The sequence below is a fragment of the Vulpes lagopus genome, chromosome 17, assembly GCF_018345385.1.
Source record: "Vulpes lagopus strain Blue_001 chromosome 17, ASM1834538v1, whole genome shotgun sequence".
Lineage (NCBI taxonomy): Eukaryota > Metazoa > Chordata > Mammalia > Carnivora > Canidae > Vulpes > Vulpes lagopus.
In genome coordinates, this window is record NC_054840.1 from 17,015,516 (window position 1) to 17,040,361 (window position 24,846).

The 24,846-nt window shown below is 37.7% G+C and overlaps 1 protein-coding gene across 3 annotated transcripts; it reads right to left on the reverse strand.

The window, feature by feature from the left end:
- Nucleotides 1-23,457, reverse strand: MFSD1 (major facilitator superfamily domain containing 1). 3 transcript variants are annotated; one of them, XM_041731921.1, is made up of 17 exons: nucleotides 23,211-23,456; nucleotides 21,532-21,584; nucleotides 20,483-20,595; nucleotides 18,895-18,937; nucleotides 18,515-18,582; nucleotides 16,657-16,765; nucleotides 12,276-12,378; nucleotides 10,208-10,306; nucleotides 9,608-9,719; nucleotides 8,641-8,697; nucleotides 7,897-8,053; nucleotides 6,423-6,520; nucleotides 5,715-5,827; nucleotides 4,150-4,197; nucleotides 3,055-3,112; nucleotides 1,827-1,877; nucleotides 1-415 (listed from the first exon to the last, which is right to left on the reverse strand). In XM_041731921.1, exons 1-16 carry the CDS (start codon nucleotides 23,371-23,373, stop codon nucleotides 1,874-1,876), a joined length of 1,398 nt encoding a protein of 465 aa, XP_041587855.1. In that variant the 5' UTR covers nucleotides 23,374-23,456; the 3' UTR covers nucleotides 1-415; nucleotides 1,827-1,873. The 3 variants fall into 3 exon arrangements, with proteins under 3 accessions (XP_041587855.1, XP_041587854.1, XP_041587856.1); XM_041731920.1 differs by having other exon boundaries at nucleotides 1-1,877; XM_041731922.1 differs by lacking the exons at nucleotides 1-415; nucleotides 1,827-1,877 and having other exon boundaries at nucleotides 3,051-3,112; nucleotides 23,211-23,457.
- Nucleotides 23,458-24,846: the final 1,389 nt, after the last annotated feature.

Sequence of the window (24,846 nt, forward strand, 5' to 3'; positions counted from 1 at the left end):
CCTTTTTAGGTCTTTTTATTCATATTACCAATTTACCCTCCAAAAAGATTACTCCATTTTACTCTCCTTTTAATTTATGCACCATTCAAAAAATATTTATTTTGTGCATACTCTGTGATAGGCACTATCAACACAATCATAATTAACGTAACAGACACAGTCCCTGCCCTTTTAGAGCTTACAATCTGAAGGGAGACAGACACTCACACTATCACAAATTCTTCATTTTAAGTTGAGGTAAGCCAAGAAAGAAAAAACAGGGCTTTTCAGAGACCACAAAAATTTTAGAAGAACTTGATATATAGCCTGAAGGTCTGGAAGAGTTCCCACAGGAAGAATGCTTCTGAGCTGGGGCTAAGGTTTTCTGTTGTAAATCAGGTGAAACCAGGTTACCGAGGATCCTGGATAAAATATCCTAGGCAAAGGGAGCAGCCAAAAGGGAAAGGAACATGACCCATTTGAAAAAATATAATTAAGCAGCTCACTATGGCTGAGGCACGGAGGTGGTGAAAAAAGTAAGGCATGGACCACGCAAGCCCTCCAGCAGCAGTAGCAGCTGGCTTCCTCCACTCTCACCAAGTGATAAAGCCAACACTCAATAATCTGGGCTAGAACATTCTGTCACATGGCAGTCAAAGCCTAAAGAACTAACAACTGAGTAAGGACACAATAAACTGTAAATCAGAAAAAGGGATGTAAGCAAACTTAGTAACCTGAATAAGGAATGTACTTTCAATCTGTTCCAGAACTTTCTAACATACAATGTTATGTCCTGTATTTTAAACACTACAATTAGCTAAATATGACAGTTTAATAGTTTTCTAAAATATCTGCATACTCCTGGAGAGTAAAACACATGAAAAATTCTTCGACTTTAATTTATAATAGGCTAAGACTAACTCAAGTTTAAAAGTTTTTAAGTCTGTCAAGAAAAATTTATAATCACATTTTATTTAATCTGAAAAACATAAATGTTACTTAGGTCCTACTCTGGAGAAAAGGGTACTTCACTGACTTTCAAAGACTGTAATTAGGCAAATTTTCTTTATTCCAACTTAGATTTTCTTATAGAAATAATCTTCCAAATAAATAAGGGTTAAAATCAATGTTTTAATTTTTTTTTTTAATCAAAGGTTTTAGAAGACATCGAGTATTTCTTTTGCAGTGTTTTTATCCATGTAGGTATGCAACTATCATAATTTAAGGGATACTTTTTAGAAATTAATCACTATAAGAAAACATTTTACAGAAAGTCTGTACTATAAAATTAATCCCTAAGTGATCAGGGTCCTTAGTAATGGAGAGATATAGAAGCTCAAAAGGGTCACTGCTTGGCAGCCTCTCATAACTAAAGATAGCAGAATACAATCTGCTATTTGTGAAAATGAGGAGATTCCATAAAAAAATCTCTTAACTATTCCCTATAAAAACAGGGAATGTCTACTACAATGCCATTGTTTATTCTGTATAAAATATCCCTTTTACCCCCTCAAAAGCTTTTAGTTTTGCTTTAAGATTTAAAAAAAAAAAGCCATATCCTTAAGAAACATCTTCTGAAAATTATCTTAGTACAAGATCCAAGTTTTCCATTATTTACTGTCCTTAATGAAGTTCACTTGCATATTCCAGAGAAACTTTCTACACTTCACTGTTAGCCGATTCCACAGAATTCTTCAGCAATACACAGTACATAAGACAGAGTCTGAAACAGCCCTCACAAATATACTTTGAAGTAGGTGTTTTTGATATATAAATATACTAAGTTTCCAAACCATTATTCTCCCTACATAAACTCTAGATTAAAAAAAAAAGTGAGGTTTTCGAACCAATGATGTGTGCAGCCCATTCTCATGACACAGTCATTTAAAGCTTCTCATCTGCAAAACACAATGTAATAAATTATCAAAAAGAGGGAAAAAACAGGAGGTCTCATTTGGTTTACAAAATAAAAACCATAAGCATTACAAAACAGATATGCCAAAAGTATGCCTGTAACCTTACTATACTGAAATGGAATTGCTGGTATTTGGAGTTTTTCCTTTCAGTATTTCTTCTATTATATACAAGTAAGTAAGAAATACATGTGCCTGTGTACTTTTTCTTGAACAAAATGAGAATATTACATTTGCATTTTAATCTTTTTGTCTCCTCAACATGTGGCATGGTAAGTATTTCTGACATGGTGCAGGGAGGGAATTATCTCTGACTTTTAAAATCCTTCTAAAACATGATTTTAACAACAGTATTATATGGATATGTCATAATCTATTTAATCATTTCCCGACTTTGGGACATTCATGTTGTTTCCAATATATTAATGTAACAAATAAGACTGTCATAAAGATATTTAAAACTTGTAACACTTCTGATTATCTTTTCAAGATGCATTCTAGAATTACTACTTTAAAGGGAATTTGAAATGGCCAAGAATCACCTTCCATTTTTTGTTCTACAAGATTTTAACCCATACAAAATTCACAAAACTTATAGTTACATGGTGTATGTTTACAAATAAATTTTTTAAATCATAAAAAATTCAATATCTAAAAATCAGAAATCATAATAATAGGAAATATAGTTCCTATTACATTTTACCATACCTTCATGAAAAAAATTAGTTCAACTTAATGCCACACTATATACTTAATCTGCTCCAAATGAGTCAGAGAACATAGAATGTTAGTACCAGAACAAAATGAAAATTTTTCTCAACTAGTTAAGAAAAAGAAAATATCAGAGAATGGAAGGGTAAGCCCAGCACAGGAGTTTAGGACAAAGACCCTTCCCTCTAATAAGTTATAAATACTAGAGTTCTGGTCTTTCTCTCAGAAAGCAATTTAAAACCCAGTTATTTTTCCCCCTTTACTTTAACCCTTGATATCCATCCTATTTAAATTTTCTGAACAAGAATTTTGTTATAGTAGTTCCGGAGATAATCTCTAGCTCTTGAATCTCAAAGACTAATTTCTTAAAAGTCTAACCCTAACACTTTGAAAAAGCTAATGTTTTGAGATTTGCGGGGGGGGAAGACAACTTTTCTCTTTTAATACTTACTCAGCATGAGAAAGTTTTATTTCTTCCCTTTGTCTTGCAGAATGATTTAGGTTCCCCCCTAAAACACAGATAGGCATAGAATCTTTCTACATGACTATTAAAAGTAAAATTCTCTCTCTCTCTCTCTCTCTCACACACACACACACACTTACTTGTATGGGTATACCTTAAATGAACAGAAAAGGCTATGAAAAATGAGAAAGAAATGTTTACCTCCTGGGACCTTCCCAAGGGGAAAAAATGTTTTTTAAGAATCTTTATATGGAAAAAAAAAAAAAGAATATATGATCTACATACAAATAATCACTCCTTAATTCGAGCACTGTTTTTTTAAGTTTGGACTCATGTACTGCTTTACATCTTGTTAACTGGGAAATTGTATTTATTTTCAGTAATAGTGAAAATTAAGAGAAATTAAAGGAAGTGACCTAAAATCATTTAAACAGCAGGTATATACGTTTTACCAAGTGTACAACAAACTTTAGGAGCAAACTAGTTAGAAATAGCTTGGGCATTGGGCATAAGGGTAACATCAAACTCATATACAGAACAAAGAAAAAAAGTACAAATGCATTTATAATATGCCAGCAAAAGAAAAAAATCTGTAACACCTCATTCTGTATCAACCTTAAAATGCAAACTATTTTCTTTCAACCTTAAAATGCAAACTATAACTATGAATTTGTTTCCTTATTATTTTAAATATGAGACAGTAACACAGTAATGGCTTCAGGTTATTTTGAAACGCCATACTTCTTTATGCTAACATAAAAAAAATCTAAAATTTTATATTACAAAACTTAAATTGGAAAAAAAACAAAAACAAAAACAAAAAACACTTAGATTGAACTGGCCAGAAGGGGCAGGACAACAATCTTAATAAATCTGAAGTTCCAAAAAAAAAAAAAAAAAAAATCTGAAGTTCCAAAATATATAATTACAGATTACATAATGAAATGTGTTTCCATCACTATGAAGAGAGTGTTATCATTACATGAACTAAAGCACTGGCTTCTAAAGAGGTATACAGACAATCCAGGGACCCCACAAGATGATCCACAATGGTTTAAGAAGAAAATGTCGAATTCTACTTACCTCGGGCACGATTCACCACATAGAGTAAGACCACAGATAAAAGTGACACTGGAAGTGAAAAAACAAAACAAAACACAGGATCCTTCAAAAACATGTACTTCTTCCCAATGATTCCTATGTAATCATAATTGCAAAGTAAACCTTATATAAATCTTTATTGATTGGCATTTAAAAATAAAAACACTATTATATTATCTTCCAAAAAGCACTAAAAATGATTTACACACCGTTTATTCGATGGGCTACAGGAGCCCAAGGGCAGCAGGATCAGAGACAAGCTGATACAAGAAAAGGGGTGATCCACAGAGATCATCCCAGCTGCTATTTACTCTCTTTATTCTTCCTTTTAAGTGGTAGTCCTTCCTGGTATTCCAAAACTCCTGCGAGCCCCCTATCTTTTTACAGAGAACCAAACAGAAACAATCCTTTGAGGATTCTAAGTCTGAAAACATCATGTTCATTTTTAACAAATTAACCAAACATAGAATGTGGCCATTTGACTCCCAAAAGCCTGGAGCCAGTGACAATCTCTATGTTACAGCCTTTTTACCTTAACAAGTGAGGCACACTAAATTTAACTTAATATGGCAATAAAAACATTTTTAAATGGTAGTGTTTGATTTAATAACCAAATATACATAGAATCGTGGATTGAAATTAAACCACATGTTGCAGCATCAAAAATAGACAAAAACACTTTGATGACCTAGTATTGTGAATTCTACATGACCCACTTTTTAAAAACAACATATTCTTAAAATTTGATGTGTTTACTTCTAAAATTATGAAATAATAAAATACATTCAGGCTTTTCATAATAATTATCTACTAATACCACCTTTCAAGAGAATGTGGTTTTAGAGAGATTAAATGCCTTTAATCTCTATAAATGTAAATGATAAAATCATCACTGGGGTTAGGGCTTACCATTTTAAACACATGTAAAAGCATAAAGGACAACTTGATATATAAGAATTTTTTTCAGATGAATACAACTATGCATATAGTGAAGGCTACCACAGGAAAAATGCTAATTTATTTTTATTGTTTTCAATAGTAATACTGTTTCCTAATACTTCCTATTTTCAACCAATAAATCATTACAGGTAAACACTAAATAACAGGACTAAAAATAAAGGCAATTTAAAGTTGTCTAATGAATAAACTATGAGCACTCACACCTAACTCATACCAATGTCCACATATTCACACCAGGGATGTACTCGCCACCTTTTAAAATGGTTTCACTTCAAAGAGGATAATGTTTCCTAAAAACTGTAAATATTTAAAATAGAATATGAAGCAGATTCCACTACTACTTTTAAAAATAGGAATCTCCTAAAAAAAAAAAAAAAAAAAGTGCCTGTGAATCCTCAGAGAACCAGAAAGCCACCAGCTGGGAAACTAATGCACAGACTGAAGAAACAGGCAAATTTGAGAGATACATACTAGGGATTTGGTCTAAAAGAGGGAAAAAGAGAACAACAACAAAAACCTAAAAGTATAAATAAAAACATTCTGTTACATATTAAAAGAAACTAAATGTTGCCACATAACACACTTACAAGAAACACAGGCAATGAAGAAAACTTCTAAGAACAAATATCCCCGAGTATCCAGTATCATGCCAGCAATGATGGAAATGACTGCCAACCCAAGATTCTGAATGGACTGCATGCTACAAAACAAGAAATACAAAAACACATTTCAGTTTCAAAAGTCTTCACACACAGAATAACAATTCACTTTAAATATTAGTATCCGTAAATGACATACTATTAGTGTTAAGAGATGTTTTTAATCAGGGACGACCTGATTAGGTTTTTTCAACCCAAGAGTGTTTCTGCTACTAGCTGTTATGCTCAAAGGTAAGGCAGCTTGTCTTACTAAGTGCAGTATGAGCTTAATACTTTCCTGCTGAATGAAAGAAAAAGCTACGTGAATACCAACCATGAGTGCAGTTCCCACTTTGGCCTTCTGCCCTGTTCTGAGACTAGAACTCAACTTCTCACTAAGAAACGCTCAGATAAACAGGCAGTCAGTGGCAATGTCAGAAATCACTTCTAATGGGTTAGCTTAACATCAGCTATCTTGCTGGAGGCTTGGAGCATCCATTGCCACAATATCACAAATAGATTAACTGACTTTTCTAGTAGTTTCTAGATTCAGAGCTGTCCCAGGAGCCTGAAGAGGACTAGATTCAGGAGATCTGGAGTTTTATATGATAATCAAATTGATACAGCAAAGAGGGACATTATAGTGCAAACACTTACAAGCCATATGCAGTTCCTAGCTGATGTTCAGGAACTACAAACGCCACCATGGGCCACAACGCACAGGCAAGCAATGAATAGGAGAGTCCCAGGAGAACCTGTAGAAAACAGAAAAGGCTAAAAATCTTAACATTAACCAAAAAAGGTGGTTTTCCTTTAATGCAAATTAGCCAATCTGCGATCATTAGTAAATATATGAATATTCATGCATATTTTATTATGATTATAACTAAAACTCACATTTGATATAAAAAAGTCCTGACCCTAACAGTATCCTTCTAGTGACAAAATACACACAAGTTTGTTTGTTTGTTTGTTTATTTATCTATGACAGAGAGAGAGGCAGAGACACAGGAGGGAGAAGCAAGCTCCATGCTGGGAGCCCAACGTGGGACTCGATCCCAGGACTCCAGGATCACGCCCCTGAGCCACCCAGAGATCCCCTGTCTTAACCATTTTATATTATGTGTGCTTATAACTGACTGGGCCCAGGGTACAATCAAGGACTGAGCAAGAAAATAAAGCTAATTTGCAAAAAGTTACTACCCACATTTCTGGAAAGTTAATCTTCCAATATTTATTATTTACAAATTAAGCAATCAAGGCACACCATGCCAAAAGTCTATTATCTTACCTCAGATCATCAACGCCTAACTGGAGAGCAGGGTAGAAAACCATCACCTAGTGTTACTTTTTAATTATAAAGGAAGCCTTATGATTTAAGTTTAAATAAGATCATCTACACCTATTATATTGGCAAAGGTTAAAATAAGGCCAATGCCCAACATGACTTGGATACTAAAAAATGCACATTTGTGTATTATTGGTAAAACTATAAATGGGTAAGAACTTCTTAGAGGAGAAATTTCACAATGTCTATCAAGATGTTAAATGTGCAAAACCTTTGCTATAGCATTTATACTTCCAGGAATCTGTCCTAAAGAAATCTCACTAAGTGCAAACATATATGTTCAAGATATTCTTTTGTTAATAGTCAAGAAAAGCAGCACATCTCAGCCTGCGGTCTTTAAAATGACATTCTAAAAAAGAGTAACAAAACCCTGATGAAGTTTTTAACCTTCTAAGGATCAAGGTCAAAAGAATGCAAAATCATGAATCATGGGCAGAAAGATTTTTTTTTTTTTTTGGCCACTTATGATGGAAGAATTTCTTTTAAGGAAGTACAGAAAAATAAATGGAACTAATAAGCATTTTAGCTTTCCTAAGACTACTTTATCTCAAATTCTATTTCAGCACTGAGATTATGTTAAAAAGCCAAATAAAATTAAATATACCTTATTCATTAGTAATCAAATTTACTTTTAAAAGATTTTGTAGAAACTGAAATCAAGGCATTGTTTTTCCCCTTTCACAAGTTCTACTATCAGAATGAAGTATATGGTGGCTCCTGACATGCACTTCACAGAGTCTTCCCTGAAGCCCTGTGCCCTGCCAGCATGAACAGTGACATTACCATAGCAATCCAAGGGTTCCACAGTGTGAAGGCCAGCATGATGTGGGAAGCAAGAGTGGTCACCACTGCACACAGAACCCAGATGATGTTCTTTCCTGTTTTATCCACCAGGAGCCCAAATATCGGGGACATGGGAGCTGATATAACATATACAATACTGCCCAAAGAATATAAAAGATATTTAATAAAATCATAACAGCTTTAAAAAAAAAATCCAAGAAGTCCCTAAAACCATCAGGTAAAGCAAACCCTAGCTCATTTAATTTAGCATTCTTCTAAAACGGTTATCAGAAAAAAATAAAAAATAAAATGGTCATCAGTAAACAGAAATTTACAATATAGTATCTTTTTATTTTTTTTAAGATTTTTATTTATTTATTTGTGAAAGACACACAGAGAGGCAGAGACAGGCAGAGGGAGAAGTGGGCTCCCTGTGGGGAGCCTGATGTGGGACTCAATCCCAGGACCCCAGGATCATGACCTGAGCCAAAGACAGACGCTCAACCACTGAGCCACCCAGGTGCCCCCAGTAAACAGAAATTTAAAGATTAAAGAGCAGCCCAAGATTTCTTCAGTTTTCCATTAATGCAAAGATGGTCTCTCAGGATCAAGTACCAATAATATAATGTTGATTTCATGTTATGGATGTTAAGTTACATGTATTCTTTGTCTCTTAGGACATTTGGTTATAATTAAAGACCCACACTATGCACAAAATAAGCACTCACAGAATTAATGAAATACCTGTTTATAGCACTTGCTGCCTGGGAGGAAAATCCAAATTTCTCTGTAAAGAAAACTCTAAAATAGAGAGAGACAGAGAGAGAGAAATAAGTACTTTAGAGAGAACTGCTGTTTTTAATAATTAAAGTCAAAATAAAACTAAATTAAAATAATTCTAAGTTTAACCAACTTTTCCTTCTTGATTATTATCTTCTTACCTGATCTAACATTCATCTTTAAGCAACTGATGTTAAAGCTTTAGTGTTTATGTAAGTATTTCACTAAATAAAATGCCCTGATGTTGACTTTTTTCATTTTAAATAAACAAACAGTACACATAAGTTTTCAGAATACCAAATGAATTACTACATGAAATTAAGAGTGCTTCTTTTCCTTAAAGCGGACTGGATAGGTCCTTTGCCAAATAATGCCTAGAGATCTTGTCTCAAATAATTTAAAACACTCTGAATTTAAAGGTTCTGATTACAAAGACACACCCCTATAAACACACTCAACATACTGCTCTGTTCGAGCAGCTGCCAGTGGAAAGGCAGAGTTAAGTGATAAAAAAAAAAAAAAAAAAAAAGAAATTGATTTTTAACCCTGGCATAATGTAGTCCTAGCAAATGCGCCCAGGCATGGCACCATAAGCCAAAGCACTATTTCCATTCTTAAGAATAGGATTCCAAACAAAGGAATAAAGAGGAAATTTTAAAAAAAGAATACTAATCTAAAACAAAGCATTAAAATAAATCTTTATTAAGATTCAAAACTGTTATATTTCATCAAAAATAGAATGAAAGTATTAAGCCAAATACTAACCCTTATAAGGTAAGAAAATCAGTTATATCCCAGGATGTAAAACAATTCCTATGTAAATATAAACTATAACCAGAAAAGCAAGATTTATAGCTAAAAAAATTGCAATTGTGTGATTAAATTCTCATTATAATTTAGCAACAACAATGGAATGCCAGAGAATACTCACTTCCCAAGTCCAATAAAAGGGAACACTGCCACATAATAGCAGACACAGATGATAAATATTAGCCACAGGGGAAAAGAGAAGTCCTTTACATCAGTTAACTTAATAACTTCACCTTAAAAAGAAAGGGAAGAAGCTATCAGCATAATTTTGCACACCTAGGTCAAGAGTGTTGATTAACCTTTGCCATTCAGTTTACAAAACACTTTTCTCAGTAAAGTACTGGAACATAACTTCTGGGAAAATCTAAAAAGACATTAGAAAAAGCAAAACCCAAGATTACTGTCTACTTTCCTGCTGTCTTCCAGGAACACTCATCATTTTCCAAATACACAAAGTGCAATCAAGAATGTAAATTCTAAAAATAAAAATAAAAAAATAAAAAATAAAGAATGTAAATTCTGTCAAAAGTGCTTAAGTGAAAAAAAAATTTTTTTTCCCCCAAAATTTAGACAAGTTGAAACAGATTGGAAATAAAAGATAAAAGACATGTATTAAGCCTCACTGGTCTTATAACACTACATGAGGAACTTATCTCATTGTAAATGATGTTCAAAGTTCCGCAAATCCCCAAAGCCTCACTTTTCTTGCATTTAGACCAACCTGTTTTTCCTTGTGCTTTATGAAGGATCTTTTCTGCTCTCTGATCCAAGTAAGCAAGAACCAAGGCACAGATTAGTGAAAGAATACATGTTATACCCCCTATAATAAAAAAAGAAAAAAGAGAGAGAAATTTTTAAAAGTGAATGAAGGTTCCCAAGAGGCAGCACCTTACAGTCATAGCAGAAAACTTAGCAATTGAAAGGGATGCCATCCTGACACATATAAGAAAATCTTACAATTACTAAATCAGGACAGAAGGAAAGGAACAGCATGTGGTTAAGTACTCAACAAACTACAGTCACTCTTACTACATTTATTTCCCAGCAAAAGGTTGGAGACTAGAGGGAAAAGACCATAGCATACTAGTCTAGTCTTGTAATCTAGAATTTCCTTAAGAAAGTGGATGACCAGCTAGCAAATCAGTACTAATATATTAACTAAGTCTAAGCACTGATTATTGATGGATGCCAGGGGGGGAAATTATAAAAACAAAGTCTGGGGACGCCTGAGTGGCTCAGCAATTTAGTGCCTGCCTTAGGCTCAGGGCGTGATCCTGGAGTCCCAGAATCGAGTCCCCAGGTCAGGTTCCCTGCATGCAGCCTGCTTCTCCCTCTGCCTGTGTCTCTGCCTCTCTCTCTCTCTCTCTCTCTCTCATGAATAAATTAAATCTTTAAAAAAATAAATAAAAACAACAAAGTCTGATTCTGCGATCATCTCATCTTCCTCTCGATTTCTTCCCAAAGTCTGTAACCCTTGCTCCTGCCCTTTGGCAGCCCAAAGGGCTCCACCCACCCACCCACAGCACAGCTCACCCAGGCTCTCCTTCCTCTTCGTAATCAGCATTACTCACTAATGCTACACTCCTATCATTAAACTGAATCAGGATAAAGAGTAAATAAAGTTTATACTTTCAAGATTTTTAAAAGAAGTTCAGTAAAATAATCTTTAATTTCATAATGTGGTCTATCTGAAAATTGCTAAAATAAAAGTCAGTAGACGTGGGTTCTACTTCTGCCACAGCTGAATGATGTTGAACACAGAACTTAATCTCTTAGGAGTTCAACTTCTCCATTTGTAAAACTAGAGGTTTTGACTTGACAGCACAAATCTTTCCTGGCTCTAAAATTCTTTAAAATTATTAAGTTCTCCGTTGTGGAGAGGACTGGAAGGAATACTGAAGAGCATCTGAGAGTAAGAAAAAGAAGTTTTCGATAAGGCAAGGGATTTGAGAGGTGAGAGAGGAAAGGAGGAGACTCTAGATTTGTTACCTGTTCAAGACTTCCTCTCCACTGACCTCTATCAAGTTATGTATAAGGAATAAAAGATGGCACAGAATATTCTCCCCACCATCCCACAGGTCTTTGTAGGGCTCTCCAAGTGGCCCTCTTACCCACTATGGAGCTCAGTTACAAAAATCCACTACTCAGAGAAAAGCACAGGTGGTAACTCCAGAAGGCCTCATATGTGACTCAGTGATCCACCCAGCAACCAGGACAACCAAGCCTTAGCTAAGAGAACTTAGGGCCAGAGGGACCTATACAGTTTCAGTCAAACACCTGAAATTTTACAGAAAAGAAAGCTGAGACCCAGGGGCTAATCATCTTGTCCAAGATGACAGAACTAGTTAGAGCCAGGACTAGAACCCACACTCCTGACTCCCAACACAGTGATTTCCCATGACAACTTCTGTAAAATCTTAGCTCCACAGGTATACTAAATGAATTTGCTTAAAAGGAAGTAATTTTCTATTTGCTACAGACTAGTAACACCTTACATGTATAAAGTCTCTGTTTTCAGAATTTTCAAATACACTCTTATTTGCTCATCATGACAGTGCTGAAGCAGATAAAGAGGGACAAGATCCTCCATTTTAAGAAAGTGGAAATAGTAACACAAACAGGGTGAATGATTTACTATTTCTAATTAGGTCCAAGAACTAGTGAACTGTTCAGGCAAAACTATAACCAAAGTGGTCTAACCCTGATTCCAGTGTTCTTTCCTCTCCCATAATACTTCCTATGACATGCTTTCAGAAGAGACAAAACAAGGGACATCAGGATCCACTAACCAATCATAAGTGTGACCCCAAGGGTTTTGTGACCAGCAGAACCCAACGAAGCTTCAACTTTAGAATACAGCCATCCCATGAGATTCATGTTTACTGTACTTCCCTGAAAATGAAGGAAAAGGCATATATATAATTTTCATTTATATATACTCCATCTCGTTCAATAAAGGATATGAGGTAGCTAGGAGAAACAGGTATAACAAGATCCAGATTAAATAGATAAATTTTTAAAAAACACTACTAAGTTTTTAAAACAAAACTAGCACACTAAGAAAAAACCACAGATAAGATTACTGCACACACAAAAAAGCTAATTTATAGAAAATGCTAGTATTGAAAACAGCAAAGTACACTTAGAATTTTCTAGTAGCAAAAGCAAAAATGAAACGAGTGACAAAATTCACAGGGTAGCTAAGAATAAATAAACTTTCACTCAGAAAAAGCATAGCGTTTGCTGATACTGACATTCTTAAAAAAAAAAAAAAAACTCATCCTATCCATAAAAAGACAATAAAAGTTACAGAAAATAATATCCTCATTCACATATTCATTCAGCAATTATTGAGCCCTGATTGAACCAGTCACTGTTCTAAGGTACTGGGAATATAACAAAGAACAAACAGAAAAATTCCCAGCTTTCATAAAGCTGATATTTCAGTGGGGCAAAGTGGCAAAATATGTAGTATATATATTACATTGTGGTAAGTACTTTTTTAAATAAAGGAAAAAATAAAGCAGAGATGGAGAACATAAAGGGGTAAAGGCCTCACTGAGACTATACTATGCCTTTGAGTAAAAACTTGAAGGCAGCTAGCCATGAGGTGATCTGGGGGGAAGGACAAAGCATTCAGGCAGAATGAACAGCCAGGCCCTGAAAGTGCAACAGCACTGTGCTCCAGGAACAGCAGGGACGGCAGAGACTGGAACAGTGTAAATGAAGAAGACAGAAAAATGAGAGGAGATCCCTGGAGAGGAAATTGGGGGGGGGGGGGGCAAACCACAGATAATACTAAGGATTCTGGCTTTTATTCTGTATGAGATGGGAAGCCACTTGGGTTTTGAGTAGAGAAGCAGCAGGATTCCATACATTTTAACAGATTTGCTCTGACTGCTGTATTCAAAAGAGACTACAAGTGGGGATAAAGGCAGAAGCAAGGATATATGCACTAGGAGGCTACTGCAATAATCCAGAAGAGAGATGGTGGGTCTTGGACTAGGGTGGCTAGCAGTAGGCATGGTGAGAAGAGGTCAGAATATGGATACATTTTGATGGTAAAGCTAATAAGACTGGCTAATGGAAAATACATGTTGACTGGGGAGGAGTAATTTAGGATGACACCTAAGGTTTTGTCTGAGCAACTGGAAAAGAGTTGCCCATAACCAAGGATGAAAGAACTACAGCATAAGCTGGGTTTGGCGGGGGGAGGGTTGAGGGGAGGGTAGTAGTAGAAAATCAAGAGCTGGCTTTTGACCATGTCAGGTCTGATGTGCCTACTAGACATCCAAGTGGAAATGTCAAGTAGGAAGTTGCATTATAGGGGTGTGGAATGCAGGGAAAAGGCCTGGACAAGTGATATAAATGCAGGAGCAAAGACACCTTATTTAAAACTTCAAAACTAGATAAGATCACCAAGGAGGTGAGTGTCAAAAGAAAAGACGAGACGTCCAATAACCATGCTCCAGGGTACCCCCACATTTACAAGTTGAGAAGACTAAGATGGAACTAGCAAAACAGGCCAAAGGAGTAAATAGAAAGGCAAGAGGGAAACTGTGAGACTGTAGTGACCTGGAACCCATGAGAAGACATCAGGGTAGGTGGAATGCCAACTATGCTAAATGCTGTTATTGACAGGTCAGACACTTAAGGACTGAGAAATAAATGTGTCATCCACAATATTCTCACAGCAAACACTGTAGCAAATTCCATGCAGCTATTTCTTACAAAAATAATAGTTTATGGCATTATTCAAATGAGTAATAAGGTATAAATAGAGATGTACTAGAAACTTTCCCCAATATCATTGAAAATGAAAGCTGCTCAATGACAGGGATGTTGTCCTAAAAATCCTTTAATTTTAAAATGCCTAAATGACATGACTTAGCAAGTACTCAATAAATATTTGTTGAAATAATGCATTTAAAAGTAACAAATTACAAATGAAAATCAAGAGTGCTGGACTTCCAACCCCCAGTAAGACACAAATAATAAGTGAGAAGTCCGCAGCCTGAAGATAAAATGCCCACAGCTCAGGCTATAGAAAAACTATAGAAAGGTAAAGCCAGAATCTCTACGACCATTTTGAATATGCCCAGGGACAAGGAAAGCACAAAAACCCTGAAACTCCAACTATCCCAGCAGCTCTGAAATGGAATCTTTTGGTCTCATATCTCTCACAAGGACCCTAAGCAAGAAATCAGGTCAAGGCTGAGCCGCCCTAGCTGAAGAGAAGGTGCCTGCTTGCAGTCTGGCTCACTCTACCTCCTCCTCAGGTCCCCCCATTACCCCAATTACCTCCACCCTGCATTCTAGAAGCCCCTAAGATTCCTTTCTTTTTTTAAAAAAATATATTTTTTATTGGAGTTCAATTTGCCAACATATAGTAAGTATAATATCCAGTGCTGTCAAGTGCCCCCACTCAGTGCCCGTCACCCAGTCACCCCATCACCCCGCCCACCTCCCCTTTCCACTACCCCTTGTTCATTTCCCAGATCTAGGAGTCTCTCATGTTCTGTCTCCCTCTGTTATTTCCCACTCAGTTTCTCTCCTTTCCCCTTTAATCCCTACCTAAGATTCCTTTCTAAAAAACTTAGGGCTCCTTAGAATGCAGCTGAACGGATTAGAGCTAATTTGTGACCATACAGAGAAGAACTTGAAGACCACGAGTAGACACAATGATGTCACCAAGAGTGCATCTCACTTCCTTCTTCAATAAGTTATTAGACAATGAGACCCACAAACCACCACAGACATATCTTGACTTGCACAAGATACATAACAAAGTACTCAGAATATCCTTGTGTATAAAATTTAGATAATATGCAAAATCACACTAGCTAATAATTACAAATAAAGTAATATTTAGGTGTTTCCAATCAAATTGATAAAATAATTTTTTAAAGCAATAACAGTCTGTACTATCAAAGCTACATAATAAAAAGAATCCTTTCATATCCCACAGATGGAAATATAAACATCATTGAGAGAATAATATGGGAATATGTCCTAAGAAACCCTAATTCTCTTGACTCAGTTCCATTCCTAGCAACCTAGCCTCAGAAAACAGATGCAGACAGGTTTTATAGAGTGTCACACAACAGTGCTGTCTATAATGGTTGAAAAATTAGGAAGAATCTACATGTATAAAGTCACAAAAGTATCATACAGGTGACACGTGTTACACATTTCATATAATGAACTACTACATTAAAGACTTTTTTACTGGATTTCTTTTTCCCTAAGAATATGTTACAAGCATTTTCATGCCATTTACTAGTCTTTGGAACCTTGATTTTCAGTGGCAAGGATTTAAAAACAAAACAAAACAAAACAAAACAAAAAAAACCCAAAAACAAAAAACCCTCTATTCATAGGAGTTTATGAGAAAAAAATACCTAACAGGGTTTGGGATGGCCAAACACCTTATAGGTTGCATTAATAAAAGTACAATGTTGCTTCCCTGAGTACCCTCTATCAGACCAAACCTGAAACACCACAAATAGTTCCAGGTTCCAGATGCTGAGAAAAGCACTGAATACCTGCAGTAAGCCCAGGCAGGTGGGAGCACCATGGCCAGGGAGCTGAAACCCATGTCATGTGGCTTAGACAACCACAGGAAATGAGTGAGGAACTTAAAAGCTGTCTTTATAAGCAAAGTGCTGGCTCACAGCAAAGGAAATAAATATTAACAAGAGGGAAAAAGTTTGGGCAATCAGAAAAAGTTACTTGTGGAGGCAAATTTCGTCTCTATGTGAGGTTGAACTTCACAAAGCTAACTAAAGGAGCCGCCCTATCACACAGTGAGCTTCCAATCACTAGAAATGTTCAAGTATAGTCTGGAAGACTTTCATAGGAGGAATGCAAAAAATGGGCAAAGAAATTTGATAACAAAACCTGGTAAGATTTTGGTAAGATCCCTACCAATGCTCAGATTCTTTAAACTAATAAATGCTCAATTAGCCTTTTAGACTGTTTCCTAAGTGAAACAAGGTAAAAATGCCTTAAAGTAAGGTAAATGTTATACTATGGTCTAGAGAAATACATAAAAAAATCAATACCTAATGTAGCAAACAAAAATACACTTCATCCCATTATTTTTAAGTGATAATTATAAGATTAAATCTCTTACTTCCTGTTTGACTTCATTAGGTTTGTCATACTTACCATTCTAGCCATACTAAGTTGGAGTCCAAACACCAAGTTTAATTCTTTGCCTTTAAACCAACTCACAGCGTATGTATTCTGAGCAACTGCTAAGGACTCCCCACCAATCCTAAAAGTGAGAAAAGGAAGAAAAATTACCGCTTTTACAGAAATACCACTATTAGCAATGCAAGTTTAAAATCTGACACTCTTCCTATCAAAAGGTGTGTCCCCACCTCTGAATCTAGTGGGCCTGAGACTGCCTCAACCAATAAAATATGGTGGAAGTGGTGCTATGTAATCAAAGCTGACATCTGCCTTTTTACTCAAACATTCCCACTTGAAGCCCTGAGCCATCCTGTAAAAAGTCCAACAACCCTCAGTATACCATGCTATGAGAAAGCCAAGCCACCCAGAAAGACCACATGTAGGCACTCCATCCAGCAGTGCTAGTCTTCAAGTTATCCCAACCCCAGAATGCGATGTTTAAGTCAACAAGCTTTCAGACGATTCCAGTACCCAACCTTCCATGAATCTTTTGGGCTGAGACTCCAGACATCCGGTGCATAGACAAGCCATCCATGCTGTACCCTGTTCAAATTCCTGACCCACAAAGTCCACAAGCATATTGTAATGGCTGTATGACACTGCTAAGTTTTGGGGATTGTGGCATGTCGCAATAATAAACATGACCTGTAATAAAAGGAGTCTGGGTTACATCATCACCTATGTTACCTATGTTACATAAAAGGTCCCTCTGGGAAGAGTAGTTCTTACTTTGTGGAAACACAAAAATTCACATTTTCCAGGCCAATACCTTCCATATTTGACATTTTTCTATTTCCTGGGCTTTGACTTTCTCTCTGTAAGTCCTACATACTGACCACTCCCTCTCTAGACCTTCAGTTAGGAGATTCTCCTCCATATCCTAACACTGAGTCCTCCTCACTCTGTCTTAATCCAAAAACCCAAAAATATTCCCCTTCTTTCTACAAATCCAAATCTGATGCTGAAGTCAAGGCATACTTCATCCATGAGGCCATTTCTGACAATACCTCCATCTCTTGACCCTTTTCACATTTTTTAAAAAGATTTTATTTATTTATTCATAAGACAGAGAGAGAGAGACAGAGACATAGGCAGAGGGAGAAGCAGGCTTCTCACAGGGAGTCCGATATAGGACTCAATCCCAGGACCCCGAGATCATGCCCTGAGCCGAAGGCAGATGCTCAACTGCTGAACAACCCAGGCATCCGTCTCTTTCATATTTTTATATATATTTTGTTTCCTTCTCTCTCAGTCAGAAACTTTCCAAGGCGTATCACATATGTCTATACGTCCCCAGTACTTATAAGAAAAGCTTAAATAAGTTCTATCATCTGCATCTCTCAGCAGGGAGCCCAAGGCTGGACTCAGAATGGATGTATTGAACAGGCACTGAAATTCATGAAGAATAATCAGTCTGCTGATAGTTTGATCATTCAAGCCTCTTTAACAGAATTCAAAAAGACCTGCATATCATCCATTAAGAAATGGAAAAATGTTCATAAATCGCCAACATACAAATGGTTGGTCTATACTTTTCTAAATGAAGTTTAAATCAGTCTTCAATATAACAAAAAACAAAACATCCAGGAAAAATATCATTTCTGGAAAACTATTTAATATCCAAACCCCAAATAGTTAACCATGACCACTCAAAATTATTGCTTAAAGGAAAAGTAAGACAATAAACAGTCTTGTGTATATATAGATAGATTTCAAGGATTTGAGGTATTTCTCCAGAAGAGACATAATTTTATGAATCTTTAATAAATTAATAATAAACACTAAAATAGTCATTAACATATTAGGATGAATAAAATTATGCCTAACTTACCCAAACACAAATCTTCCAAATTCCATCAGCCAAAAAGCATTAAATATTCCACCCAGAGCAAAAATCACCTAAAATGTAGAACAGAAATGTAGAATCATTTCAATAGAAATAAAAAGGTAAAGTATTCAAGAGAAATAAATAATAAAAAACCACAACTTCTATAATGGTTTTAATGTTCCCTCTTAGTAAATCTGTGAAATTTAAATATTAATGTTCATCTATCTCAAGGCTTAAAATGGAGTCTGCATTATGCTACATGGGCATCTGTGGGCCCTGCTTAATTAAGTGGGGTAGTCAATAAACACATTTTTGCTGGTAGAATTAGACAAGAATTGAAAAGTCACTGTTACATAATCAATGGATGTTTTGGACTTTCTTACCTGTCCAATGCAAACAAAGCAGCTAAAAATAATGGTGCCCCATCTGTGAGAGAGAGAAAGAGAATGAATTAAGACTAAGTCACCAAGTCCTTCAGTAATAATTCACTCCAGTTTTCTTTGACCCCTACATATTTCTTCCAGGAAAAAAAATAAAGTGCTAGTCTGCCTCTAAAGTCAGCAGCTTTCCTAGAGAGATTAATCTACAGAAGTCTTGACTTCTAAGAGGATTCCAGAGAATGGCATACACTTTTAAACCATTATCATCTCTTCAACAAACAAAATTTGTTAAATAATCTTCAAGAAGTTCCCAGGGTTCCCACTTAAAAACATTCTAGGGGTGCCTTGGTGGCTCAGTCAGTTAAGCATCCAACTTCTGGCTCAGTTTAGGTCATGATGTCAGTGTGGTGAGATGGAGCCCTGCATCAGGCTCCATGCTCAGTGGGGAGTCTGCTTGAGATTCTCCCTCTCTCTCTCCATCTGCCGCTCTCCTGCATGCACAGGACCATGTTCTCTTTCTCTCTAAAATAAATAAAATCTTTAAAAAAATGGACATGCTTTACAAAATTACTATTAAGAGTTTAGAATTTATTCCAAGATTAAGTAATTTTAAGTGGTTATAATTCCCGACAACTAAAAACTATTTTATTTATTGATTTTTGTTTTTGTTTTTTGAGTATGGTTGATACAGGGTTATAATACTCCCAGGTATACAACATAATGATTTGACAAGTTTATACATTACTCTACGTTCACCACAAATATAGCTACCGTCTATCATCATACAACACTATTACAATACCATTGCCTATACTCCTTACGCTGTGCCTTTCCATTCCTGTGACTTACTCATTCCATAACTAGAAATTTGTATCTCCCACTCCCCTTCATCCATTTTGGCCAACCTTCCATGCCCTCCCTTGTGTCAACCATCAATTTGTTCTCTATATAGGTATGACTCTGTTTTTTGTTTAAATTCCATATATGAGTGAAATCATATGGTATTTGTCTTCCTCTGACTTATTTCACTTAGCATAATTATTTTTAAAAGGACAAGTATCAACCAAGTTAATACAATTGCAAATCTGCCCACTTACACATTCTATACTTCAAATCTCTCATTAATGTCCCAGAGTAATAAAATGCCAGTATTAGAAGAGACTTCAAAGATTCTATGAGTAAATTCTACTTCTGAAACTCAAATCCCTCTCAAGATCCTTGTGAAATGGCCATCCACATTCTACTGAATAGTTCTCTAGCATTGGAAAACTGGCCGTGGTCCCAAGGCAACTCATGGCCCCTCATCACACTCACCATCACACTCACCAAAGCCTACATCTAAGTAGGATCGGTCTCCCTAAAGTTTCAAGCTAATTCCATCCCTTCAGACCAAGCAAAATAACATTAATTCCTCTTTTATACTTAACCCTTCAAAACTTTTAATAATAATAATAATAATAATAATAATAATATAGGTTATCACAGTCAATACAGAATTTTATTTTTATCTTTATCTTTATAGAATGCCTTAATCTACTTCTGTGTTTTCCTAATAACATTTTACCCACAGGGAGATGTTTCTCAAGCTTACCGTATTCCAAATACTCGATCTATCAAAAAGCCACCAAAAAAACATAAAACTACATTGGGCCAAGAATACCAGGCATACAGCAGCATGAATTTCGTGGTATTCACCTGCATATCCTATAACGGAAGAAAATAAAACTCATTTTTTTCCAAACAGTTAAGTATAGCAACAAATCAAACATTCTTTGTGCGTAGGACAGAAGTTTCTTAATCATTTATAGTCACTAACTGCTTTGAGAATCTCATGACAGCTATGGCCCCTATCACAGAAAAATGGTGACCCTTGGGATCCCTGGGTCCGTATGCCTTTTCAGAGCATTTATGGAATCCAGGATCAATAGATCCCCCCACTACTGGGACCATCTCCATCTGCCTGTATCTTCTCCATTCTTATTCCCATTATACCATGTGCACTGGTATTCCTTCCACATGGAAAAGATAATCTTAGCCCATCCCTATGCACCCCCCAAATCCTACCTTCTTTTCCTTTCACTCTAAAATGTTAAGGGCTAATCTTTTTCTTTCTGTACAAAGATAAAACCTTACAAAGAAAAAAATATCTAAATTCACAAGAAACTGTAAATATCAAATATATTTTTTACAAAACCAGACTAAAGATACTGACATGGAGAATCCTCTGCAGTCAGCATCCACATTAAAAAAAAAAAAAAAAAAAAAAAAACACGAATGAACAATAACAAAGATATATTTAAGAAAGCAAAAAGCTATTCTACAGAATCATTTGTCATTCAGATGATTATGCAATTGGAAAGTGCATTACAAACAAAAATCTGCTAATATTTTTTGGCAATTCTACGGAAATAGCACTCATTTATTTAAAGTGTAAAACGGTATCTAGTCACAAGTGTTATAAATGAATTCTTTGTGGCCACCCATTCCCACTCAAGAATACTCCTTACTACACATGAATGTCACTACAGATGTTAAAATGGATTCAACGGACGTTTCAGCCAGGCAATCTGAGACTTGATGCCTCAACAGTTAAACCTACTCCAAAGCCAACAAAAGAAATAAAGTGAAAAATCAACTTACCCGCTTAACCTGAGTCTGAAGGGCAGCAGGATTATCATAGCAAAAATAGCTGCCTACAATAAGGAAGAGCAAACATTTTATAAATAATAATACTGTCCATGTAGAAGTTTCAAGTTGCAAATATTATTCAATTGGTGATTTTCAATGTTTATATGAGGGGCTCAAGGACTGACAGTGTGGACCACTTCCTTTCCACTAATATTTTCTACGTTGTAGCCAAATGATGCAGAGAAAACATGCCAAATCATTTTCAACTTATGTGCATAAACAGCAAATATTGGGAACCTTAAGAGAAGTCAATCGACAATTGTCTTTTTTAGCATCTTCATGAAACAGCTTTGTTTTCCTTATTTAAAGCTACCAAAACACACACACACACTAAAGATTTCACAAACACCCTCAGCAGTTTCCTAATAATGTTACCTGAGGTCACCACTTACCATGAGAGTGCAGGAATGGAGTTTAACTACTCTGAGTTGGTAATTGAAACAATAATCTAGATCTACAAACAGAATTCCCAAGATTCCCTGCCTGTGTGTCTCTCATAAATAAATAAATAAATAAATAAATAAATAAAGTCTTAAAAAAATTTCTCAGTAATTTAAAAAATAAAATAAAATCAGGCAGTTAACCATAATTTACCCAAAATAATCTGTCTGCTTGAGGGGAGGTAATTTTAAGTGCTTTGTATGTTAGGTTTTTTGGTTTCTAAACACAGCAAGTTATGATTCCTGTTTTAATTGCTGTAAAAGATACCAACGTCATGTTTTAAAGCTATTGGACAGGCACCACCTTTCCACAAAGTGTGGGGGAAGGGGTGAACCAAGAGTTGCAAAGGAGGTAAACCCAAAGCATCCTTCCTGGAAGCCTTTTTACATATTTCCAACAGCAGCATAAAATTATCCACAATAACGTTGATTACACATTCTAGCAGGTTCTAGCCAACGCCCCTGAGAAACACATAACCACCTCTTAAAACCATACCAAGCTGACATGAGAATGCTGGACACATCAGCTGCGGGAATACAAGCAGATGTTTTAGAAATCACCTCAAGAACTTTTCAGAGTCGTCAGAACACCGCCAGGACCACCACAGGGCAAACCCAGGAGGGATCCTCCACCAGCCGCAGAGCGGAGCAGCAAGGGAACACACCTACTTACTGCAGCCACCGGCAGGGCACATTCAGGGACTTACCCAAAGAGGATGAGAAGCAAATAACAGAATCCTCACCTATTAATCCTTTAAAAGCTTGGGGGGGGGGGCTTAGGGGTGGAGAGTTCAATCTTCCTGAATTCCTTCTTTAAAAAAAAAAAAAGATTTTATTTATTTACCCATGAGAGACACAGAGAAAGAGACACAGGAGGAGGGAGAAGCAGGCTCCATGCAGGGAGCCCGACGTGGGACTCGATCCCGAGTCTCCGACCGCCCCTCTGAAATCGACACGAGCTTTGACAAACCAGGGGTTCCCCCACATCCATGGCCCCAGGGAGCTAGAACTTCTTGGAGGGCAAGAGAGAGACAAAACTCGCTCAGCTTAGCCGACTCCGACCCCCACCGAGACGCCGGGGGCAGCAGCTTCCGCAGGCAAAGGGGAAGGGAAAAGGGCCGCGTCGCAGCTCCGAGCTCAGCGCGGATGTCGGGGCCCCCAGGCCGCACCCCGGCAGGCCGGAAAGCTCACCAAAGCCGAGGAAGCACATCAGCAACAGCACCAGAAGCCGGTGCGCCAGGCGACTGGGGTCGCAAATTGCCGGCAGCGCCCCGGAGCCGCCGGGGGCCCCTGTGCCAGCCCCATCCGGGCGGCCTCCCAGCAGGGCCCGCGCTTCCTCCTCGTCCTCCTCCATCGCGCTTCCCCGGGACGCCGCAGCCGCACTGCGGGGCAAGGCCGCACGCCCAGAGCCCCGGCGAGAACGCGGTCACGTGGCCGCGGCCGCTCACGTGACGCCGCGGCGGGTCACGCAGGGCCACGCTCACGTGAGCGGCCGTGGTCACGTGGTCGGCGGAGCCTGCCGGGGCGGGGGGAGAGGAGGGGGCGGGGCGTCGCCGTCCGCCGCCCCCGGGGACTGTCGCGGTGCCTCCCCGCGGCCTCCCACCCGCCGCGCGCTCCCCTGTGGGCTCCCGCCCTGCTGTCGTTGCGGCGCCCGGGGAAAGTGCGGGCCTCCCGGGCGTGGCCTGGAGACGCGGAAAGACGCGCCCCCCTTCTCGCGGCCTCTGACAGCTGTTAACACTCACACTTTTTTTTTTTTTTTTTTTAATTTTTTTTTTTTTTTAATTTTTTATTTATTTATGATAGTCACAGAGAGAGAGAGAGAGAGAGGCAGAGACACAGGCGGAGGGAGAAGCAGGCTCCATGCACCGGGAGCCCGATGCGGGACTCGATCCCAGGTCTCCAGGATCGCGCCCTGGGCCAAAGGCAGGCGCCAAACCGCTGCGCCACCCAGGGATCCCTTTAAATTTATTATTTATGATAGTCACAGAGAGAGAGAGAGAGAGAGGCAGAGACACAGGCGGAGGGAGAAGCAGGCTCCATGCACCGGGAGCCCGACGTGGGACTCGATCCCGGGTCTCCAGGATCGCCGAACCGCTGCGCCACCAGGGATCCCGACAGTGGCATTTTTAAGGAAGCACTGGATTTTACCGAAAGGGCAGGGCATTTGGGAAGGGAGAATAGGTGCACGGTTTAACTAGCTTTGGAGAAAGTGGCCACAAAGAAGGTGGGAAATGCTGAAGGTACTTGAACTTAGGGTCTAAGTAAGAATGACTGAAAATGAGGGCAGCCCCGGTGCTCGGCGGTTTAGCGCCGCCTGCAGCCCAGGGCCTGATCGTGGAGACCCGGGATCGAGTCCCACGTCGGGCTCCCTGCAGGGAGGCTGCTTCTCCTTCTGCCTCTCTCTCTCTCTCATGAATAAATAAATAAAATCTTAAAAAAAAAAAAAAAAAAAAGAATTAGTGAAAATGAGCCGGTCGTGCTGCCTGTTTCAGGGGATGGGTTACTGGAAGGAGGGGGAGGGGTGGGTAGAAGGGATAATAAAAATGCTATAGCATGAACCAGAACTGGGTGTGTGTGTGTGTGTGTGTGTGTGTGTATTTGGGACTGAGAGAAGGAATCCAAGAGTAGCAACACTAGAGCTGTTCCACAAAGAGCCATGCAAGGTGTTTTTTTTTTTTTTTTTTTTTTTTTTTTTAGCAGAATGGCAAGAATACACGATTTGTGTTTTTAGAAATTCAATCTGGCGGCACCACCCGATCCCCAACCCCTTCTCGACCCACCTTTCTGCGTGTCTCAAGGCTTTACGAAAAGGATTTTGAGGGGGTCC